This window comes from Balaenoptera ricei, chromosome 1, assembly GCF_028023285.1.
Source record: "Balaenoptera ricei isolate mBalRic1 chromosome 1, mBalRic1.hap2, whole genome shotgun sequence".
In the NCBI taxonomy this organism is placed as follows: Eukaryota; Metazoa; Chordata; class Mammalia; order Artiodactyla; family Balaenopteridae; genus Balaenoptera; species Balaenoptera ricei.
Window position 1 is genome coordinate 26,380,173 of NC_082639.1, and position 21,524 is coordinate 26,401,696.

At 50.5% G+C, this 21,524-nt stretch overlaps 1 protein-coding gene across 4 annotated transcripts in view; it reads left to right on the plus strand.

The window, feature by feature from the left end:
- Positions 1–21,524, plus strand: part of ZNF362 (zinc finger protein 362) — a 37,554-nt gene that overhangs the window by 10,027 nt on the left and 6,003 nt on the right. For 2 of the 4 annotated variants that reach the window (XM_059918543.1, XM_059918533.1), the window contains exons 2-5: positions 9,879–9,942; positions 10,100–10,346; positions 13,530–13,851; positions 14,940–15,164. In XM_059918543.1, coding sequence (XP_059774526.1) covers positions 9,880–9,942; positions 10,100–10,346; positions 13,530–13,851; positions 14,940–15,164 — 857 coding nt within the window. In that variant the 5' untranslated portion in view covers position 9,879. Of the gene's footprint in view, positions 1–4,341; positions 4,468–9,019; positions 9,130–9,878; positions 9,943–10,099; positions 10,347–13,529; positions 13,852–14,939; positions 15,165–21,524 lie in introns of those variants that run through there. The other 2 variants (XM_059918523.1, XM_059918514.1) reach the window with 2 other exon arrangements.

The window sequence follows — 21,524 nt, forward strand, 5'->3', positions numbered from 1 at the left end:
GCCCCTAGCTCAGCCATACCCCAGCAGTACCTTGTTGCCCCTCCCTGGGTCAGGGGGCATTTTTTTTTTTTTTCCAGGGGGCATTTTTGAGAAAGCTTTTCTGTCCTAGGAAGCTAGCAGCTTTCCATGTCTTTGCACACATGCCCCTCTGCTCTCTCTCTACCCTCTTGCTCTCCTGGCAGACTTCCCCATCTTCAAGACCCGCATGGACAGACCCCCTCCTCCCATGGCTTCCCTCAGTGAACATTATCGAGCAGTTAGGGTGAACTAGGCACTTGAGCACCTACTATGTGGCCGGTGCTAGGCTCTGGGGCTGCAGCAGTGGCCCTGTCCTTGAGGGTCATGGCGGGAGGCAGTGTTTAGAGGTGTGATACAGAGGTGGGGTAGGGGGAATGCAGGGGGCCACAGGCGTGTGTAACAGGAGAGGGTCAGAGAGTGACCTTCAGCTGAGACCTGAAGGAAGAGCTGGGTGAGCTGTGCCACTGAGTCTGGATATAGGGTTGTAACCAAGAATCAGACCCAAGCCCTGATCTCACTGACACCTGGGGGATTGGACAGATAAGTTATCAGGCAATTCTAGGGTAGGGGGATACGTGCTTAGGTAAGGGGAGCCCAGGAGGCTGTGGGAGCTCAGGGGAGAGGCTGCAAATGTAGCCTAGGATGGGGCTGGCGATCAGGAAGGTTTCCTCTAGGCAGTGACACCTCAGCTGACTTCTGATGGCTGATGGGCATCTGACAAGGTTCCAACTGGATGATGGCCCCCCACGTGGAAGAGCATAGCCTGTGCAAAGAAAGGCACGGTGGCATGAGAGCAACTTGTTTTGGGAACCTGCAGGTAGTTTAGTGAGGCTGGAGGGAGGGATGCATGTGGCCAGCAAGGCCTCCTTAGCAAAGGCCCTGGGCCACCCTGGGGAGTTTGAACTATACCCCAAAAGTTATGGCAACCCAATAGGGATTTTAAGCAGGAGAGTGAGTGAGTGGGCAGGCTTTCCTTTGTTTGGCTTTGGCTCCCAAAGTCCCCAGATAGGCAGGGGAGTCCCTCTCTGACTGCACTCCTGGCCGGGGTCTGGGGTGGGGCTTGAGGCTCACTGTGGGACTTTGAGCAAGCCCCTGACTCTCTCTGAGCCCCTCTCTCCTCCTGGGTAAACCTGCAGGGCCTGAGGCCAGGATCCTAGTGGGGCCGTAGGCAGAGGCTGGGGTGTCTCTCTTGGCCAAAGCTGCCTGAACCTTTAGTTTTATTTAAAATATTCCTTAAAAAGTCATGTAGCCACGTTTCAGAAAAGTCGGAGCATAGGGAAATGAAATATACCAAAACCCACCCCCGTTTCTGTCCCCACCCCAAGCCTGAAACACACCACTGCTAGCATTTTGGTGTTTCCTTCCTATCTTTTCCCTCAGCACCCGGTTTTTATATAGATGTCATTGCTCTATCTATACAAATAATTTTAAACTCTTCCCTTCCCCCCAACTAATGTTGTATCATGAGTATTTCCTAAATGACTGCAGGGTGGTTTTAATCCCTCTTTTTAATGGATGTGGCGTCAAGGTGGAAAACATGGGCTCTGGAGCCCGACTTTCTGAGTTCAAATCGTATACACACTGCTTGACTTTGGGCAAGTTACCTAATTTCTCTGTGCCTCAGTTCCTTGTAAGGTTGATATGAATGTTAAATGAGTCATTGCAATGCCAGTAAACATTGGCTATTATCAATGACTGTAGAGTATCACTGTGTAACATGATTTACAGAGCCACCCCCCTATTTAAAATTTTGGCTGTTCCAGGTTTTTGCTACTGTAAAAAAACCATTGAAGCAAACAGCTTTGTGCATAAAACTTTGTCTATATTTGGGATATTTCCTAGGTACAGATGACCAAGAATAGGATTGCTAGGCCAGGAAGTCTGAAAATTTTTATAGAGCTCATGGCACGTTATTGCCAGATTGTTTTCGGAAATGTTTGTTCTAGTTTACACTCCCAGAAATAATGCATGGGAGTGCCATTTCACCATACCCTCACCAGCATTGAGTATTATCATTTTCTTATTGCTTTTTGCTATTTTAACATGTGAAGCTCATTTAATTTTCACTGCTAAGGAAGCAGAACCATTTTCTGTGTTTATTAGCTGTTAACTTTTTTGGTCTGCTAGTCTCTCAGCCTCTTCTCAGATCAATTAAGAAGATAGGGCTTAGATACAGAAAATAGGGAAGAATATAACACAGGGGACAACATAGTGCCAGAGTGGCGGGAGGGGACTCGGAGGAGGGGGAGGGGACTTTCCTCTATCTAGGCCATGACACTTTCAGTTCCCTCTACCTAGACTATTCATTCATTCAAACATTTATCAGGTACTTTTTGGCTTAAAGGTAAATGACTCAGCCTTGATTGTGGCCTGACAGAGAGAGCATGTCCAACAGCAGAGATGGACGAGAAAACGGGCAGAAAATGGACTGCCAAGGGTCTGATGATGAACATGCAGGGCACAAAGGGAGCAGAGAGGAGAGGCACCCAACACAGCCTAGCAGTCCTGGAAGGCTTCCAGGAGGAAGTGGCCTGTAAACTGGGGCCTGAGGAATAAGTTGTAGTTAACCAGTGAAATGGGGAGGGCAGAGGGTTCCAGGGAGAGATGAGGAAGTGAGAAGGGAAGTGGAGCACTGGGGGAGCGCTCGGTCTGGCTGGGCAGAGTGGAAGGCAGAAATAACCACTGAGGCCAAAGAGGTCAGCTAGGGCCAGGCATGGAAGGCCTAAGGAATCCAGACCTTGTCTGGAGGGGAGGAGGGAGCCATCAAAGGTTTTCAGTAGGGGAATGTTGTGATCTGATTTGTATTTTAGAAATATCACAGTGACTGCAGTAGGAGAATAGAATGGGTCGTGTGGGTAGAGGTGAGGGACCCTGGGAGGAGGCGATAGCTGAGGCCAGAGCAGAAAGGGGTCCAGACCAGGGCAGGGAAGGTGTGGAGATAATCCCTGTGGAACCCTGACGAGCTTCAAAGTGCCAATTGAATGTCACCTGTGCCAGGCAGCCCTTGCCGACATCTGCCATGACCCACCAGGTCATATGTACCTGGAGGATGGGGCCTGTGCAGGGCCTGGCATGCGACGGTCAGTTGAGTGCCCACCATCCCTGACCCTGATCCCCCTTGCTCCTCCCTGCCTCCAGACCCTCCATCTGTCCCCCCCACCCCCTTGGCTACCAACCACTTTCTTTCTCTTTTTTTAAGAATAAATTTATTGTTTTCATTATAAAAGCAACAACAACATTGCAGAGTATCTGGAAATTAGAGAAACAAAGACAAAAAACCAGATCAGCTCCAGCCACCTCCCCCAGCGCTCCCAGCCTCCCTCTGGGCGTGGTTCCCTGCAGCTTTTTCTGACGCAGGTTTTTATTTTTGCCTCCTTGTAATCATAGTATCCGGACAGTTTTGGGTCCTGCTCTCTCCCATTTGCTTTGTTGGGAGCTAGTTCCCCTGTGGCCATGGGGTCTGGGCAGATCTCATTTTTTAATGTCTCTGGGCTGGTCTGGGGATGGGGTAGGTGGGACAAAAGTTGCTGTCCTGCAGCGGGCAAGGCTAATCACATTCCCCCTTGGGCTGTCCATTTTCTTTTGTGTCTGTTTGTCTAGGCCTGAACCTCCCCAGGTGGCAGGGCCTGGCACCTGGTGTGCCCCTTCCTCAGTGCCCCTGCCCCTACTGCCCCTTTGTGGAGCTTGCTAGGCTGGCCTCAGAGGCCACCGTCCTGGGAAAGGGTGATGGACAGACCTGGTTTCCAATCCAGAGTCAGTTCTGTGACCTCAGGCAAGTTACTTAACCTCTCTGGACCTCAGTTTCCTCATATGTATAATGGGTCTATTGCAACAATAAAATAATGGCTGTAAAATGCCCTGCTACCATTCCTGGCCTATTTTAAGTGTTCGGGAAAAGGTAGTCGGTATTATTGTGCTTTTTCATTCTACAAAGAGTTTCTGAGACCCCCTTGGACTAGATGCTGGAATGGCAGAGGTGAATGAGCACCACTTCTACCTGTGAAGAGCTCACAGTCTGGTGGGGAAGTCACCCAGGGAAACATGACTGCACCAGGGTGTGATCAGACCTGTAGTGCTTCACCAGATCTGGGTGGCATCCTAACTCCATCACTTGCTAGCTGTGTGACTTTGGGCAAGTTGGTCAACCTCTCTGAGCTGCAGTTTCCTCTTCTGTTAAATGTACATCTCACAGGGCCACTGGGAAAATTCAGTGACGTGATGCGTGTAACATACTCAGCACAGTGCCTGGCAAGTAGTAGGTGTTGAAACCAATGGTAGCTGCCATTTATTATTATTATTGTTATTGTTATTCCCATATACAAGGTGCTGTTGGGAACACAGAGGAAGTGACTGACTGGGGGTTCAGGGAAAGCTCCGTAGAAGAGGGAACACTTGAGCTGGGTCTTGAAGGATGAGTAGAAGTTCACCAAGTGGGAAAGGACACTCTAGGTAAGGAGCCTGTGATTCCAGGTTGAAATCTGTCAATGAGGGGTTTGTTCTTTGGGGGAATAAGGCAACTGTGTTCATCCCAACTTCCCCGAGTGCCCCTCACTGCCTCCTTCCGGGTCTGCCTGGGGGCTATGTGCGCTCACCCTCCTGTAATAGCATCCACCTGTGACTCTGTCCTGGTGGCTGTGGGATCCTGCCCATGGGAGTTGCCATGTCCCCATCTGTCCATGTTTGGGACCACAGATCTGGCCTGTCGGAGTTTGGTGCTGTCTGTCTGCATGTTCCTGTGACTCTGTCTGTCTGTGTCGGTGTCCAGAGGACCTCCTGGGCCACACCTTGGAGGGCAACCTGCATGCTTCCTTGGCCTCCAGCTCTAACCAAATAGCCAGGCCTCCTTGGTCACCCTTTTCCCTGGCCCAGGGTAGCCCCCGCCTCTCACTTCCGTTCCATTCCCTGGGGGCCTTCGAGCTGTTCCCTCTCACTGCCTCCTCTCCTGGCTTCTCCAGGCCCGCCTACACTCAGCAGTCAGAGGGGCCTTTCTAAACCACAGATTCTGTCCCGTCACCTACTGCTTCAAGTCCAGACTCCAGGCCTCAGATTCTGGAACCGCCTTTCTAGGTCTGACCCTGGCCGTTGGCTCTAGCCTCATGTCCTGTCTCCCGGTCTACACTGATCACTTTAGCTTGCCTCACGCACTGTGTTGCTTCTCACCCCTGGGCCTTTGCACAGGCTGCTGCTTTTGCCAGGAATGCTCCCCACTCCTTCTTTGCCCGGCTAACTCCCACTCATCCTTTAAGACCTAAAGCACGTATCACCTCCGCTGGGAAGTCCTCCCTGATCCTTTCTTTCCATCCTGTGCTCTGGGCTGCTCATCCCCGACTTGGGGGGCAAGAGCAAGTGACTTGCCCAAGATCACACAGCTGGTGTTTTGGAGCCAAGATTTGAACCTGGGTGCACTGGGCTCCAAATAAAGCAGGTTGTTCCATGGTCCAGGTGAGGGGATAGTAGCTAGGACTTGTGAAGAGGATGGAGTGGATTTGAGAGAGAGTTTGAAAATGGAATCCTGAAGATGTGGCTGCTGGTGTATCTGAGCTGGGAGGGGAGGGAGGGGACGTGCTGTGGATGAGTGTCTGTGGCAGGAGCATCTGGGCAGATGGCGATGCCCCGCTCAGAGGGGATCGCTAGGGGAGTACATATCCTAGGGGAAGACCAAGTCCAGCTCAGGCCTGCTGAGTCTGAGCAGCCTATGAGTGGTCAGGGAGGTAACTGGAAGGTGGGCCTGGAGCTCCAGGGGGCAGCCTGGTCTGGGGGTGGAGACCTGGGGGTTGACTGGTATTTAAAGTCTTAGAGTGGATGGGCCACCCAGGGACTGAGGCCAGTGGAAGAGAGGAGGCTTCCGCTCACCCTGAGGAGCCCAGGCTGTGCGGGGTGGGAGCTGGGAAAGAGACTGAGAAGATGAGGAACCCAGGGCTCGCGGCACACAGATCTTCTCAAAGGGCCCAGGGGGCCGGGAGGCCATGAAGGACAGGACTGGAAGGTAGCCCTTCGGCTTTGACGGCATGGAGGTCCCTGGTGGCATGTGGCAGGCCTCACAGGCAAAAGTTCTTTTTTTGCAGAAGCTTGTGGGTCACGTGTCTGCTTCCTCCACTTAGCTCAGGGCTCCCAGAGAGCAGGGCTCTTCTCTTTGCCTACGGTTCCCCAGCACCGGTCCCCAGTTTGGCCCAGAGGATGTATCCAGAACGAATGGATGGGCGGATGGGTGGGTGGGCGGCTCTAGGAGGTGTTTCATTCATTGACCCATCCAACTTTTTTCACCTTTTAGAGCAAGAAAAACAGAATGACAGCTTGCTTGCCCTACCGCAAGGATCAGGGCTGTGAGTCTCGAGGCTCAAAGCACAGTCTTGGCTTCTGTCTGGGGCATGAAGCCCGGTCTGCATGTCCTCCCCAACCTCCAGCATGTCTCCTCTGCCTGTCCGGGGTGGACACTCAGCCCTAGCCGGCCTGGCTCCTCTGCCCCAGGCACTGTCCTCAGGCTCCTCCCGCTGACCTGGGTCCTCCGAGCTTCAGGCTCCCCGGCTTAGCACACTGCCTGACGCCTCCTCGCCAGCAGCCCTCAAGGCCCTGCTGGCTGGCCTCACTCTCCAGCTCCCTTTGGTGTCAGTGGGCGGCTGCTCCCTGTCCCAAACCTGCCTTGTACTTTCACACCTCCGTGTCTGCTCACACTGTTGCCTCTGCCTGGATGCCCTTCTGCCTTGTCCATCTGTCCTAAACAGACATCTGACCAGTCTCTCTCCTGCTTAAAATCTCTCCCTCAACACAAGGTCTGCGTGGCTCAGCCCGGCCCCGGCCACCCTGTCACGCGGGTCCCAGGGCTGCACAGGTGCACACCCACCTAGAAGGCTTGTTGGGGGGCTCACATGAGATGCTCTTGATGCACACCTGGCAATGTGCCTGACCCTCAGTAAGGGCTCAGCAGACGCTCCCCCCCGCCCCCGCCTGCCTTCCCTGCGCTGACACACGGTAGATGTACACCAGTACCTGGGTCACTGACCAAATCATTAAGTTACTTAAGCCCAGCCAGAGAAGGACACAGAGAAATGAAGCAGAGGCTGTGCGGATTAGAGTACATGACCCAGGGCAGACCCTTCCCCTCTGTGTGCCTGCTTCCCCAACCAGGGTTAGGGGTGGTCCCTGGCTGACCAGGGGCCTGATAAGTGGCAGAGAGGATGCTCTATCCCGGCTATGGGACCCGGTACCTCCCTGACCAGGGTGGAGTTTGGGGAAGCCTGGACTTGGCATTGAACTGAGGAGGAGGAGAGGACAGCTCCCCCAGAACTGTCTGAGGAACAGTCGGGTACAGTGGGCAGAATCCTGGGCCAGGGCAGGAATGAAGCAGAGTGGCCTGTTTCAATCCCATTTTACAGATGAGGAAAACTGAGGCTCAGAGAGCCGATGCCCAACACTGCAGCGCAGCGCTCCCTCCTGTTTCCCCATCCGTGTGGCCAGGAGCAAGTGCTTCCCTCCTGGTGCCCTACCTTCTTCCTCTGTGAAATGGGGGTGAAGATTTTCCCTGCTTCCTGGGGCTCTGCTGAGAATGCTGCTGGATACAGAGGGCTTTGTACGCTGTCAGCAGTGCTAGATAACTGTGTGGGACTGTCTTTAAAATAATTCTGATTATTTCTTCATTTATTCATTCTGTCACACAACTCATGTTGTTGATCACCTTCTGGGCCTGGGTGCCAGGGATGCCAAGCTGAACGAGACAGATGTATCCAATTCCCAGGCCTCTCTGAGGCAGCCCCCCAGCTCCTCTTCCCCTCAGCCCTGGAGCCTCCTCACCCTGGCTTTACAGCTCAGACCCCTTCATGGTTTCCCCAGTGGACAACAGCAAGGGAGGGACAGGTCTGAGGCTGCTGGGTGGATGGGTAGTGGGTGCTATGCCATCCTAAGACAGGACATATTCACAATCCTACAGTCAGCATGCTTTGTCCTTCCCCCTGAACAGCTAAGGGACTGGTGAGCTGGACTTTGGAGTCAGGCAGATTAGAGTGGGAATCTCAGCTCTCTGCTTACCTGCTGTGTGACCTTGACCAAGTCACTCCACCTCTCTGAACTTCAGTTTCCTTAGTAGTAAAATGGGGATGATAAGAGTACCTGCCTTTTGGTGTCAGTATGCCTGGCACAAGGTGGGTACTTAGGAAATGGCAGCCTTCTCACTATTTTTATTGTGTTGAGGTCTTCCTTTGAAAGGAGAAGTTCCAGGGATCTGGAGCAGTCAGGGAGAACTCCAGGCAGGAAGTGCTTCCGGTATTGGGTTGTGAAGGATGGGCAGGGTTGGATGGGTGGAGAGAAGGGCAGCTTGGTCTCTGTGGGTGGTGGGAGCAGGAGGGCTTTTAGAGCTGCCCCAGCCACCCAGAGGAGGATACTCTTGAGTCCCAGCCTGGCCAGGCTTGGACCCCAAGCGGGCCCCCAGGCTGGGAGTGAGAGGCAAGGACCTTTGCATACAGGTATTGAGTCGTCTGCATGTGGATTTGTTCCACCAAGGACTGGGGTTTGCAAAGCAAGTTCCCCAGAGGAACTGGCTTGAGCAAATCTGATTTCTAGTCTTGACTCTGGCACCCTAGCCCTATGGTCTTGGACAGGTCTCTTTCCTTCTCTCCAAGCCTCAGTTTCTTCACCTATAAAATGGGATAATACCTCCTGTGCCTACTTCTCAAGTAAAGATCACAAGAGATAATTTATATAAAAGATCTTTCTTAAAGTGTTCTGATTAGGTTGTATCCTTATTGAGGGCTTTTTCCTGAAATCCTCTGCCTGCGATTCCAGTAGGGGCTTCTCCCACTTGTAGGGCCAGGAAGAAAGGTTAAAGGCACTTCATTTCAGCCTTGACTATCATAAGAAACAGTTCCATTTAAGCAACCAATACCAGTAGGTATTTAGTTAGTAATTTCTGTAAAAGAGAGATAAATAAGAGAAATTTAATAGGGAGCAAGACTTAATGGAATGCCTCTGTCCAGCATGGTCCCTATAAGTCACTTCTTGACTTACTCTAGGGTCACAGGAAGACTTGAACCCTATGGAAGACAAAGATAGCTTTGAAGGCCCACCCTTCATACTGCCCTGGTTGAAAAGCCCTTTTAACTGCACAGGAACTTGCCAGAGGTGAGGGCCACCAGACGGGTTTTCACATACTTCTACTGAAGAGCCCCAAACTGCCCTAGCCTCAGGCCTCCTCAACCCCCTCCTTAAGCACAGTGTTCTGACACATCCTTGTAGGGAAAATGTTTCTGGCCATGCTTGTTTCTTGAGGATAACTTTCCAGAGGTACGGCTTCTTTGGTCAAAAGGCAATACTGTAATCATTTGGGTCCCCGTAAATCATCCTGCCAGATTGCCCTTCAGAAAGGCTGTATCTGATGACCCAACTTGCCCCCTGTGTTTTAATGGGGCCAGGGGTCAGAGAGCAGGGATCAGGGAGGGGCAGTTGCCTCAGCTCTGTGGCTATTTACAAAGTTGGCCCAGGACCTCTCAGTTTCTCTCTGGACAGCAGGCTTCTGTGTGGAATCCATAGGGTTGGCTCTGCAGCCCAGGGCCCTTGGGGGGCGGGGTAATAGGGATTGGTCTGCGGGCATCATGGGAGCGGGGTGGTGGGGGGGAGCTGGGAGTACTCTGTTTTGGATATGACCTTTGCTCTCTGGGGCCCACCGTGGGACACCTGAATTCCAGACTTTTCAGCCTGGAGATGTGGTTCTCTGGGCCTGGCAGGAGGCCTGCTCCGCTGCGGGGTGAGGGTCCCACGGGGGCAGGGATCCCAGACACTGGCCCAGACTTGAGTGGGTGTAGCTGATGGGGGCTCGCCCCTGGCCGGTGGGGAGGGCCCTCTTCCCTGTGACAGTCGCTCTCTCCCCGCAGGATGGCCGAGCCTCGATTTAACAACCCCTACTTCTGGCCCCCTCCTCCAACCATGCCCAGCCAGGTAAGACGGAGCGTCGCCCCTCCCGCCACCCTCCCCCCCTCGGAGCTGCTTTGCTTTGCCCCGGGCTTTGGCTGCGGCCTGCGGGGCGAGGGGCGAGGGGCTCGCGGGTGGCCCGGCGGCCCAAGCCCCCTCAGTACCTCTCCTCTCCCGCCCGCAGCTGGACAACCTGGTCCTGATTAACAAGATCAAGGAGCAGCTGATGGCGGAGAAGATCCGGCCGCCTCACCTGCCGCCCACGTCGGCCTCGTCGCAGCAGCCGCTCCTCGTGCCGCCGGCGCCGGCCGACAGCAGCCAGGCCGTCATGTCGCTGCCCAAGCTGCAGCAGGTGCCGGGGCTGCACCCGCAGGCCGTGCCGCAGCCTGACGTGGCGCTGCACGCGCGGCCGGCCACCAGCACGGTCACAGGTACCGCGGGGCCGGGTGGGGGGTGCTGGTTAGGGCTGGGCGGAGACTACCTGGGAGGGGCGTGGCCAGTATACCCTGCGGCGGGGCGGGGCGGGCAGGCAGGGCCTGGGGCGGGGGGTGGAGCTTCCGGACTTCCTTCCGTCCTGTACCCTGACGAAGCGCCCCGCTAAGCCACCTGGATGGGACGAGCTTGGGTCACTGCCCGTCGGGGGATCACCAAGGAAGCCAAATCCACGTAGCTATTTCAGGAATCCAGAGGAGAGCCCTAACCAGACTTGGGGGGTGAGGGGTGAGGGAAGACTTCCTTGGAGGAGTCCCTATGCAAGGAAGGGTTGGTGGTTGACTAGGGAAATGGAGCAGCAGGAGGAAATAACATGTGCAGAGCGAGGATGTGTGTAGAAAGCAAGAGTAGGACAGTGTCCGGGTAGGGAAGATCAAAAGATGATGATAATAATCCTATTATGGCAGCTAACTCCAGGTGGGCACCTGTATATGTTCACCAGTATTCATGTTATTACTCCCAGCCATTCTGTGAGGTGGCTACTGTTAGGTTGACTTAAAGAAAAAGCAGTTGCGTGTGGTTCGCCCTAACGTTTCCATTGAACGGATGAGCAAACTGAGGCCCAGTTTCACAGCCAGTAAGAGGCAGAGGCAGGCAGTGTGGTTCCAGAGCCCATGTGTGAACCCTTTTGCTCTACCGGTTCTGCTGAGGCTGGAAAGGAAGCAGGCACCAGACGGTGAAGGGCCCTGGGGGCCACCTGTGCAGCTTGGATTTCACCCTCGGGCAGTGGGAGCGTGGAGGGTTTTTAAGTAGGCAAGGGAAATGCTCAGATTTGGGTGAGAAAGCTGGGTCTGGCTATAAGGTGGAGACTGGGTTGGTGGCAGGGAGAGCTGCAGGAGAGGGTGGTGGCCTGGACAAGGCAGCCGCAGAGGGATGGAGAGAAGGGGACAGATGTGAGATATGTTGAGGAGGGAGAGCGGACAGGGCTTGGTGCTGGGCTGGTTGTAGGGGTGAGGAGTGGGAGGAGGCAAGGGAGACTCCCAGGCATGCCAGTGAGATGGAGTCGTAGGAGGGGGAGCGGGGTGGGGGAAAGTTGTGAGCCCAGTCTTGGATCGATTGAGGCTGGGGCCTGGGGGGACATCCTAGGCAGTGTCATGAGGCTGGGCTGCCTGGTGCCCACCTCAGAGCCTGGTGGACAGGCTTTCTCCAGTGGCCACTGTATCTGGACTGTTGTTCCTCCTCTAGCTGGCCCCGCCGCCAGCCAGATGCCTGTGCCTCTCTCCCCCTCTCCCTCCTGCCTCTCAGAGATGCCCAAGAGTCATGGGGCCCCGTGAGCCTCCCCCCCCCAGGCCCCAGCCACCCTCTGCACATTCCCTCCTTATTATGACCTTATTAAATTTATTTTTTCATTATAAAAGTAATATTAAAAAAGTAATATAAGCATATTAAGGGAAATTTGGAAAAAAGAGAAACTAAGAAAAAAGAAAATCACTCATAATCCCCAGCTCATAACCCAGCAGCTTAGAGAGCCTTTTAGTCCATTTCCTTCCTTTTCCATCTTTTTGTTTTGTTTTTTTAATATGCGGGCGTGTTTTGATGAGCTTGTGGTAGGGCTGTACCCATGACTTTAACTTTCTTTTCCTACTCACCATTCTATCGTAAACAAATTTAGTGCATTTTTTATTATAAAGGTAACTCATAGTCATAGAAAATTTAGAAATTACAGACAAGCTAAAAGGAGAAAAAAAATTAACCCTCGTCCTACTGTTGTTAGCATTTTCATATGTTTTCTCTATAATTTATTTTATTTTATCCTTTAATCACAGATGTAAAAAATGGATGAATTCACCAGGTAAAAAATTCAAATAATATGGAAGCAGATAAAGTATGCATATCTCCTTTTACCAACAAATTCTTTTCCCTCCCTACAGAGAACCACAATTTATACACAGTTTACTTTGGTGTGTCTCTTCTCTGATCTATTCCTGTGCTTTCACACACACTTACATTATCTATATATACATATGTAGTTTGGATGCGTGTTTTTTTAAATAGGTGGGTTCATACTGTGTGCAGTTTATTACTTTTTCACCTGGCAGCATGTTTGGCATTCTCTCTACGTCACTTCACATCTATCTTGTTTTCATGGCTTCCCTGTTCTCCGTATTGAGGATGGACCACATCTCTTTACATAGTCCCTGCTGAGAATAGCAGGTTGTGTCCAGTTTTGTCTGGTCACAGTTTTGTATGGTAGGTCCAAGTACGCAGATCTTTGTGCTCATGTGCAAATAAATATCCATGGGTGATTACTAGAATTAGAATTGCTTCGTCAAAAGTTTTGTACATTTGAAATTTTAATAAACTATTGCCAAACCACCCTCCATTAAGGTTGATAAATGTACACTCCCAGCATGTATGACACACACACAAAATACTGATGCCAACTCTGGATATTATCTTTTTCAATGCACAAATTTTGGGTTTCTTTTTTTAAAAAAAGCATAGTTTTAACCATGTGATAGATACCATTTTCATCTTTTTGTGTACTTTACCTATGTTGTAAATGTTTCTAGTCCCCTCGTTTTTAAAAGAGTAACTTTTATTACAGAAATTTAAAAAAAAGGAAAAATTTCATTGTCAAAGAATCAGAAAGTACAGTTAAGCCAAAAAAATTGTTTTAAAATTAATCCTAATTCTACTATCCATATCACATTTTGGTGCATCTCCACCTCCTACTCAACTTCTTCTGTGCCTTAAAATTTTCTTTTTTTTACAAACATAATCTCCTTTTTAATGGGCAGTTAATGTTCAGTAGAGGAGATTGATCACAATTTATTGAGCCCTTCCCTAATATTGCATACTTCAGTTGCCTCTAATTTTCGCTGTTATAAATAACACAGTAGTGGACATCTTTGTGCCTCAGTCTTTTTTTGTTTGTTTTTTGTTGGAATGATTTCCAAAGTGCCCCCGTTACAGATAACAGGACTCAGTTTAGTCCTTAGGTATCTAAGGAATCTTACACATACACAGTTCTCATTTGTACCCCTGAGTAATAATTTCCAAAGGGAAGGGGAGCCTCAGAAAGGCTGGTGACCTGCCAGAGTCACACAGCTGGGTGGTGGGGACTGAGCCGGTCTCTGCAGCTGCCCCTCACCCCTGCCCCCACCCCCGTGTCTTCGCAGGTCTGGGGCTCTCCTCCCGGACCCCGGCTGTGAGCACGTCTGAGTCGAGTGCGGGCACGGGTACCAGCACCCCATCCACACCCACCACCACCAGCCAGAGCCGCCTCATCGCCTCGTCCCCCACCCTCATCTCAGGGATCACCAGCCCCCCCCTCCTGGACTCCATCAAGACAATCCAGGGCCACGGCCTGCTTGGCCCCCCGAAGTCCGAGCGCGGCCGAAAAAAGATCAAGGCGGAGAATCCAGGGGGGCCGCCTGTCCTCGTAGTCCCCTACCCCATCCTGGCCTCGGGCGAGACTGCCAAGGAGGGCAAGACATACAGGTGGGGGTCTCGGTGGGAGGGGGTCCAGGTGGGCTTGGGTTAGAGGCCAGTGCCTCAGGCTGCAGCAGGGGCCCAGCAGTGGGGCACTGCAAAGAGGGGCCCCGGAGGCGGAGGGTGAGGGCTACGGTCCAGAGGGGCGGGGTCTCCTGGCTCGCCCCGCCCACAACCCTTCAGAGGTGGTCTCTGGCTGGGGCCGCCCTCACCACAGCCTGGGATGTCAGAGTCTGTTTCCAACACTCTTCAAGCAGTGTTCTGAACCCCCAACGTTAGAATCATCTGGAGAGCTTTCGAAAAATGCCAGTGCCAGGGCGCACCCCCAGAAGTTCCGATTTAACTTGCTGGGGGGAGACATGCGGAGGGCCCCAGGTCAGGCTTTCTTTTTTTTTTTTTTTTTTTTTTAAATTTTATAGCTACTTTTATTTTTATTTATTTATTTATTTTTTATTTTTGGCTGTGCTGGGTCTTCGGTTCGTGCGAGGGCTTTCTCTAGTTGCGGCAAGTGGGGGCCACTCTTCATCGCGGTGCGGGGACCGCTCTTCATCGCGGTGCGCGGGCCTTTCACTATCGCGGCCCCTCCCGTTGCGGGGCACAGGCTCCAGACGCGCAGGCTCAGTAGTTGTGGCTCACGGGCCCAGCTGCTCCGTGGCATGTGGGATCTTCCCAGACCAGGGCTCGAACCCGTGTGCCCTGCATTAGCAGGCAGATTCTCAACCACTGCGCCACCAGGGAAGCCCTGGTCAGGCTTTCTTGAAAGCTCCCCAGACGATTCTAAAGTACCCCCAGGGTGGAGAACCTCTCACCAGGAGTGCTGGAGCCCCTCCCCCAGAACCATGAGTCACCAGCCGCTCTTCCCTGTGAGGTGTAAGCCTGCTCCCCAGCCTGCTGTAAATCTGTCTCCAGGGGGAAGAGCTTTGGCCTCCAGATTGGAGGGTGTCCAGGCTGGAGGCCTGCCCGTGCCCCCTGGACCCTCCCAGGAGAGCTCTGTCCCTGGTGCAAGGTCTCTCTGACGTAGAAGGTCTCCCCTGAGATGTCCAGGCACGGAGCGGGGGCGGGAATCTTCCCGGTATGAACCTGCCTCTTGCCCACAGGTGTAAGGTATGCCCGCTGACCTTTTTCACCAAGTCTGAGATGCAGATCCACTCCAAGTCGCACACAGAGGCCAAGCCCCACAAGTGCCCGCACTGCTCCAAATCCTTTGCCAACGCCTCCTACCTGGCCCAGCACCTGCGCATCCACCTGGGCGTCAAGCCCTACCACTGCTCCTACTGTGATAAGTCCTTCCGACAGCTCTCCCACCTCCAACAGCATACCAGGTGAGTGGCCGGCCTGGTGCTGCCCCGATGCAGCCAGTTTCAGCTCAGCACCTGCACCTGGTGCATGGACCTGGTGCAAGGAGGGACAAGGACCTTCTCTAGGTGCCCGTTGCTCTCAGGGTCAAGACCAAACTTTTTCTTGTCATTCGAGGCCTTTTATGATATGGCCTTTGTGGACGTCACTTCCCATTGTTGCTCATCTGTAAGGTCTTTGCACGTGCTGTGTCCTTTACCTGAAGCGCCCTCCCCCTCCTTTATCCTGTTTTTCTGACCCTCTCCTATCCATCTCTCAGTAAAGCTTCCTCCAGGAAGTCCTCCCTGGCCCCACTGAGCTGGTTTCACAGGCCCTGGGCTTCCCCATCCCAGCAGGGTAGACTGTCTTCTACTTGCCTGGTATTTGCCCACCACCCCCAATATATTGAGGGTTCTTGAAGGCGAGGGCTTGGTCTCCTCCGTTTCCACATCCCCAGTGGGTGGCACATAATAAACATTGAGGCATACGTTTAATATTTGTGGAATAAATAGAACTGGCTTTTACAGGGCATATGATTCATCCATTTAACAAATATGTACAAGAGGTGAATTGTAAATATGTATGCCAGACATGCCCCTAGGTGCTGGGGATACAGCACTGAACAAAGCAGACACAGATTCCTGCCCTCTTAGGGTGTACAGTCTAGTCGAAAGCATGAAAGTGGGATTTGGAGATAGACCTGCTTTAAGGAAAGAGGTTTTTGCAGGGGAGTACAGACATCAGAAAGACTGGCTCACCAAATAAAAATTCCATAGGTATTTAAATAAATAAACTAAAGGTTACCAAATTACAGTTCATCTCTTCAGAGGGGAAGAAACACAGCAGTTTTCTCACATGATGGTTCTCGTATCTATAAGCACGGCTGTGTGTCTGCCCGTATCAGCATTGGCAGGGATAAAATTGTTTTTGCTGTGGCGTCTGTAACTCACAGAAAGCGCTCAAGGTTTTCTTTATCTTGGACACTAAGGCTAGACACAGGGACCTTAGGTTTTGTTTTGTGATGTTGTTATTTATTCATTTCTCTCCATTGTCTTTGTTTGCTTTATCCCAGGGGGCAAGATGTTTTGTCTGTTTCTCTGACTTTGGGGCATGATTAGTAGGTTTGATAGTAAGGAACAAATGACAGGATAGCGGCAGGGTGGCATCAGTCTGCTTTTCTCGTCCCCATGCCTCCTGAGGCATGGATTTGACCACGTAGATTTGTTTCAGAAACTTTCTGATTTTGTCATGAATTTATTTTTTGAAGTTTGGCTAGTTTTATGGACATAGGTGTGTGTAATGAGGCGCTGATCAATAAACAGGGTCCCCCTGGTTGTATGGTTACTAAAATTAGAGCATGCCACCCCAAGATTTGAGAGTTAACTTCTGTCAGGAGATTTTTGTAAAGCCCCCAGGTCATAATTTTAATCTGTGTATGTGTGAAAAAAAATTTTTCTTATCATATTATCTAATCTAAGATCTATCTAAGTTCCTATCTAAGATCCATCCAATTCACCTCTTGTCAGGTTGCGCCTATACAACCTGTAACGGGAAGGGTACTGTCCTTTTGGAGAATCCCAAGTTTGTCCGTGTTTCTGGGCTAGCAGGAATGACTTTTCCCATAACCTTAAAGGCAAGGATTCCACAAGCCATGGAGTAGATTCAGTTCAGTTTCCTGGAAGCCTGGGGAGGCTACATTCCCACTTACAAAGTACAGGCCTTGTTTCTTCCTATCAGGCTCGTCATGCCTAATTAAATCAAATTTGTCTTTAAATGTGACATTTCTGGCATGGTCATGGTTACAAATTTGATTTACCCAATTATATCCTGTTAGGAAGGAGGACAGATTCTTAGTGAACCTATTTACAGAAACTAATGGTCATAAAAAGGAAAAGGTCTCAGTAAAGGCACTTTGTATATTTTTTAGCAATTGTTCTGAGTAGTTTTGTAGACAAGGCCAATAGTGTTTTTTCAATAAGACCATTCTTTTAAAATTTCCTTGATAATTCATTAGTTTATATCTATGTCAAATTTGTATAGTCCTCCTGCTGTAACCACCCCCCCCCCCCCAAATTCTAAAGGGTTAGCTGGAGCAAGGCACCATTTAAGGAATATCCTATTCCAGTTTGTTCACATATAGCCTCCTAAATTGAAGATTAGGGATAGATCAAAGAAAAAAAAAAAAGGGGGTTTTCTCATATGCCCGTTAGAAAATAGAACATTAACCACAATTAAATCACTTTGATCCAGTCCTAGGTCATAATTCCTGTTCCCCAGTCTTGGAGAGTTAGTCTGCTCTGCAAAGTTGCCTGCTTCTGGACTAAAGGCTTGGTTCCTGCTTTGGCCTTGCACAGTGTCTGGTCATTGGTGGTGGGTCATCTTGGAAGCCTGTGCCCCATGTCTCTTCCCAAAGTGTAAAGAGCCAAGTGCACTGGTACAGTCCTCTACTGAGGCCATCAGCTCTTGATGTTTCTTTCAGAAGACTCAATCTCTGACCTGAAGCACAGGCCTTGAGGCAAGTGTGAGGGAGGGAACCAGACCTGTTGATTAGACTAAATGACTCTGGTCCATTTATTATATAACCAACAATATCAGAATGGAGGAGAATGGAGGCCTCTATTAAGGTATAATGTATGATCAGTTGTTCAGATTCAGAGCATATTATAGGCAGCAGGGGTGTTGACCCATTGTCACGGTCTTTTAATTGATCTCATAAAGCATGTGTTATGATTGGCACTAAAAAGCATAGTTAAATCTAGAAAAGAAATCTTTTTAAAGATATTTCTCTGTGGATACTAATGGTACTAGTCTCTGTACATGAAACCAAGTTGTTAGGTTTTTTCCCTCCATCTTAAAAAGTACACATATATATATGTTATATGCAATTATATATTATATACGATATTACTATATATTATATTTATGTGAATTATATATGATTACATATATACACACACATAAAATTAACTCAGGGAGATTGAGCTTCTTTTCTTTTGATCTGCCAACTTTCTTATGCTAGACACTTCATAGGCCGGCTCTCATTCTAGTGTTTGGCTAATTCAAATGTGGAGAATACAAAACATGCCCTCACTGGGAGCTTTTATAAAGCGGGGGAGCAAATCTTTGGTGTTGCCCAGTGGCCAGCTGGAAACTCCAGGCACATCTGGGTGTAAAAGTTACCTTGATATTTTATTATTTTGAAGGTGGGGCCTGGGTTTGAGAAAGGCTACAGCACAAAGTTGGTAGAGTAGGCAGAACATCAGTCTGGTAGGAAGTAAACACAGTAGCAAGTAATAATTAGTAAGAATCCTAGTGTTTTCAGAAGTAGACGTTTGTTTGAAAATATTATTTAAGACCATGACCAAACAAGCAACAAAAAATTAACAGGCCCTTGAGGGGAGAGTGTTTTTAAATTTATTTATTTAATTTATGTATTATTTTTGGCTGTGTTGGATCTTCGTTGCTGTGCGCGGGCTTTCTCTAGTTGCAGCAAGCGGGGCTTCTCTTGTTGCAGAGCATGGGGTCTAAGCGTGCAGGCTTCAGTAGTTGTGGCACGCGTGCTCAGTAGTTGTGGCGCACAGGCTTAGTTGCTGCGAGGCATGTGGGATCTTCCCGGACCAGGGCTCGAACCCGTGTGCCCTGCATTGGCAGGCGGATTCTTAACCACTGCGCCACCAGGGAAGCCCAAGGGGAGTGTGTTTTGTCAGAATGTTCCTTGTTCAGGGATTGCTCTCTGTTCCTGAGGGCACAATTTTTTTCTCCCTCTATTTTTTTCTTATGAGTGATTTGAGTTCATAGCGGTTGGAAACCAAACAAGCAACATAAGAGGGTCCTATCAACATTTAGAGACAAATTATTAGTCATTATGCAGTGGCGTATATAATTAAACCAATGTATCCTAACCCAGTGACAAAGAGGCTGGTGTCCCTAGTGCCCGCAAGTCCCAGAATCCTTAAGACAAACAAACCAAAAAAAGCCAAGCAGAAAGAAGCAACCAGATTCCAGGTTGCTTTTCTCCCATTCCACAGAGACTCCTGTTCTTTGCCCCTTGATAGAGAACCACACAGGGCATATAATCAAATCCATCTTCTCAACGTTATGCCGATAATAAAGGGGGTAAAAGAAGGTCATGTCAAAACAGAACCAGCCCTGGTCAAGTAATAAAAATAGAGCTAGAAGCAGGTTGAGCAGGAGCCCCCTGGGAGTTGAGACAGATGTGCCTGGAAGCATGTGGCGGTTCATGTAATTGAACTGCGCTGGCGGTTCTGGAGCATCTTGGTGGGACCTCTGTCTATGAACGGAAGGCAACAAGACAAGAGAAGCAGGTGACTTTGCAAAGTGTTTGCAGAAATCCAGACTTCAGAAGGATCGGCCCTGTAAATTATAAATACATATATTTAAGGGGAAAATTTACAGGAGTTTGTAGGGAGTCTGTTCACGGTAGAGATACAGCAGTAGTCTCGTGCAGTTAGCATCTGGATAAGATCACACATCTGTAGATATCACGAGGCAGAAGTCAGGGGGTAACCCTGTTTTATGAAGGAGTTAGTAAGGTATAAGAAAGGGCTCAACGTTTTACCTGTTTGGGGAACGTATGCTAGACAAAGTGACCCTGGATTTGTTTGTTTATTCAGGCTGCAGAGTGGTTTTTGCCCGTGTTTTCCTTCTGGCTGTGCGATGTTGTGTACATGTGTGGTGATAATTGTGGCAGGGGTAGGTTTTCTCAAGTGTGATGATAGTGATGGTGATAACATCCTAGCAACAACTGTTCCTTGTCAGAGAGCTCCTAAGTGCCCGGCCCTGCATAAGGTGTTTACATATGAGGTGTCCATAAAGTCCTTACAAATCTGAAATAACAAATCTGAAAAGTGCCACGGAGAGGCAACCATCTCGAGGAAGGTCCACTGTCACCGTATCTACCATCGTTTTAGTTACAAAGCACAGTGGGACTGAAGCCATTCAATATAACGTGCCGCTTATTACCTGGAGAATAAAGGATCAATGATAACTAATGAATCCTCGATAATTTTATTTAAACATTGAATAAATTCCCCCTTTGCTGTTTTTCATAAATTGTTTGTCTTAAAGAGACATGAGTGTATTAAAAACTAACACTGGGGGTACTTCCCTGGCGGCCCAGTGGTTAGGACTCCGCGCTTTCACTACCGAGGGTGCGGGTGCAATCCCTGGTCGGGAAATTAAGATCCTGGGAGCCATGCGGTGCGGCCAAAAAAAAAACCCAAACCAAAACAAAACTAACACTGTGAAACTGTCTTAGGAACGCCCTTTCAGTAAGTTACAGCCCTTACAGCCCTTATTATTATCCCCATTTTAGAGGTGAGGAAACTGGGGCTCGGGAGGCACAGTCGCTTGGCCAAGGCCACACCACTAAGAGGAGGCAGAAGCGAGATGTGAGCCAAGCACCGAGGAGCAGCCCCGCCTCGGAGGTGGGAAGGGGCTGGGGATGTTGGCTGCAGAAGAAACTCAGGTGGGAGCGAGGTCCAGGCAGGAGAGCAGGGCTAGTCTTCGGGGCCCCGGGGTGGGGCTGGGACAGTGGGGGTGAAGGAGCAGCCCGGGGGCCCCGATTTCAGCTCAGCTTCCCTGCGCCTGGAGTTGGTGGTGAGCTCCCCATCACTACAGATGTGGGAGTCAGGCCTGGGTGCCCCCCTAGTGGGGAGATGCCCTGCAAAGAGAGGACTCTGATGTTGGGATTGAGGGCTTGGCCTTGACTTGAAATTCAGGGGTGAAGAGCTCAGGGGCCAGTTATCAGGGGGAACTTTTGCTCCCTGAAGCCCTTCTGAGGCCCAGTGCTGGCTGCCATGCATAATGACAGATCAGTGGTCAGAGGCTGGCTCTGGGCCACAGGAACTCCCACCATGCACTGGGAGGCTGGTGGATGTGAAAACTTCCATGAAAGGGGGAAGTATGTAATGGAGGTTGGGGAGGATCATCGGAGGCGAGTGTTGAAGGGTCCATAGCCCTCTCTCGTGAGAGATGGGAATGGTGTTCCCAGCAGGAGGAACGGCACGAGCAAAGGCTCAGAGACTTGCTGGGGGGTGTGGATTTGGATTCTGTCCTGGAAAAGGGGGAGCCAGTGGAGGAGACCATGACAAGGTCAGGTCCCTGCGCTGCTGCTGTGGTGGAGGGGAGAGGCTGAGGCCGGGAGTCCAGGAAGGAGGCTGGGCAGCTGTGGCACTTGGGGAGGAGGCCAGAGGAGCAAGGTCCTGAGGTAGGGCCTGATGTCCCTGGAGAACCATCCATCGGTCAGTCAACAAACACTTGTGAAATACCCTTGAGGAACGGGCGTTGCTGATTATGTGGAACATATTACTATTGTCAGTAACTGA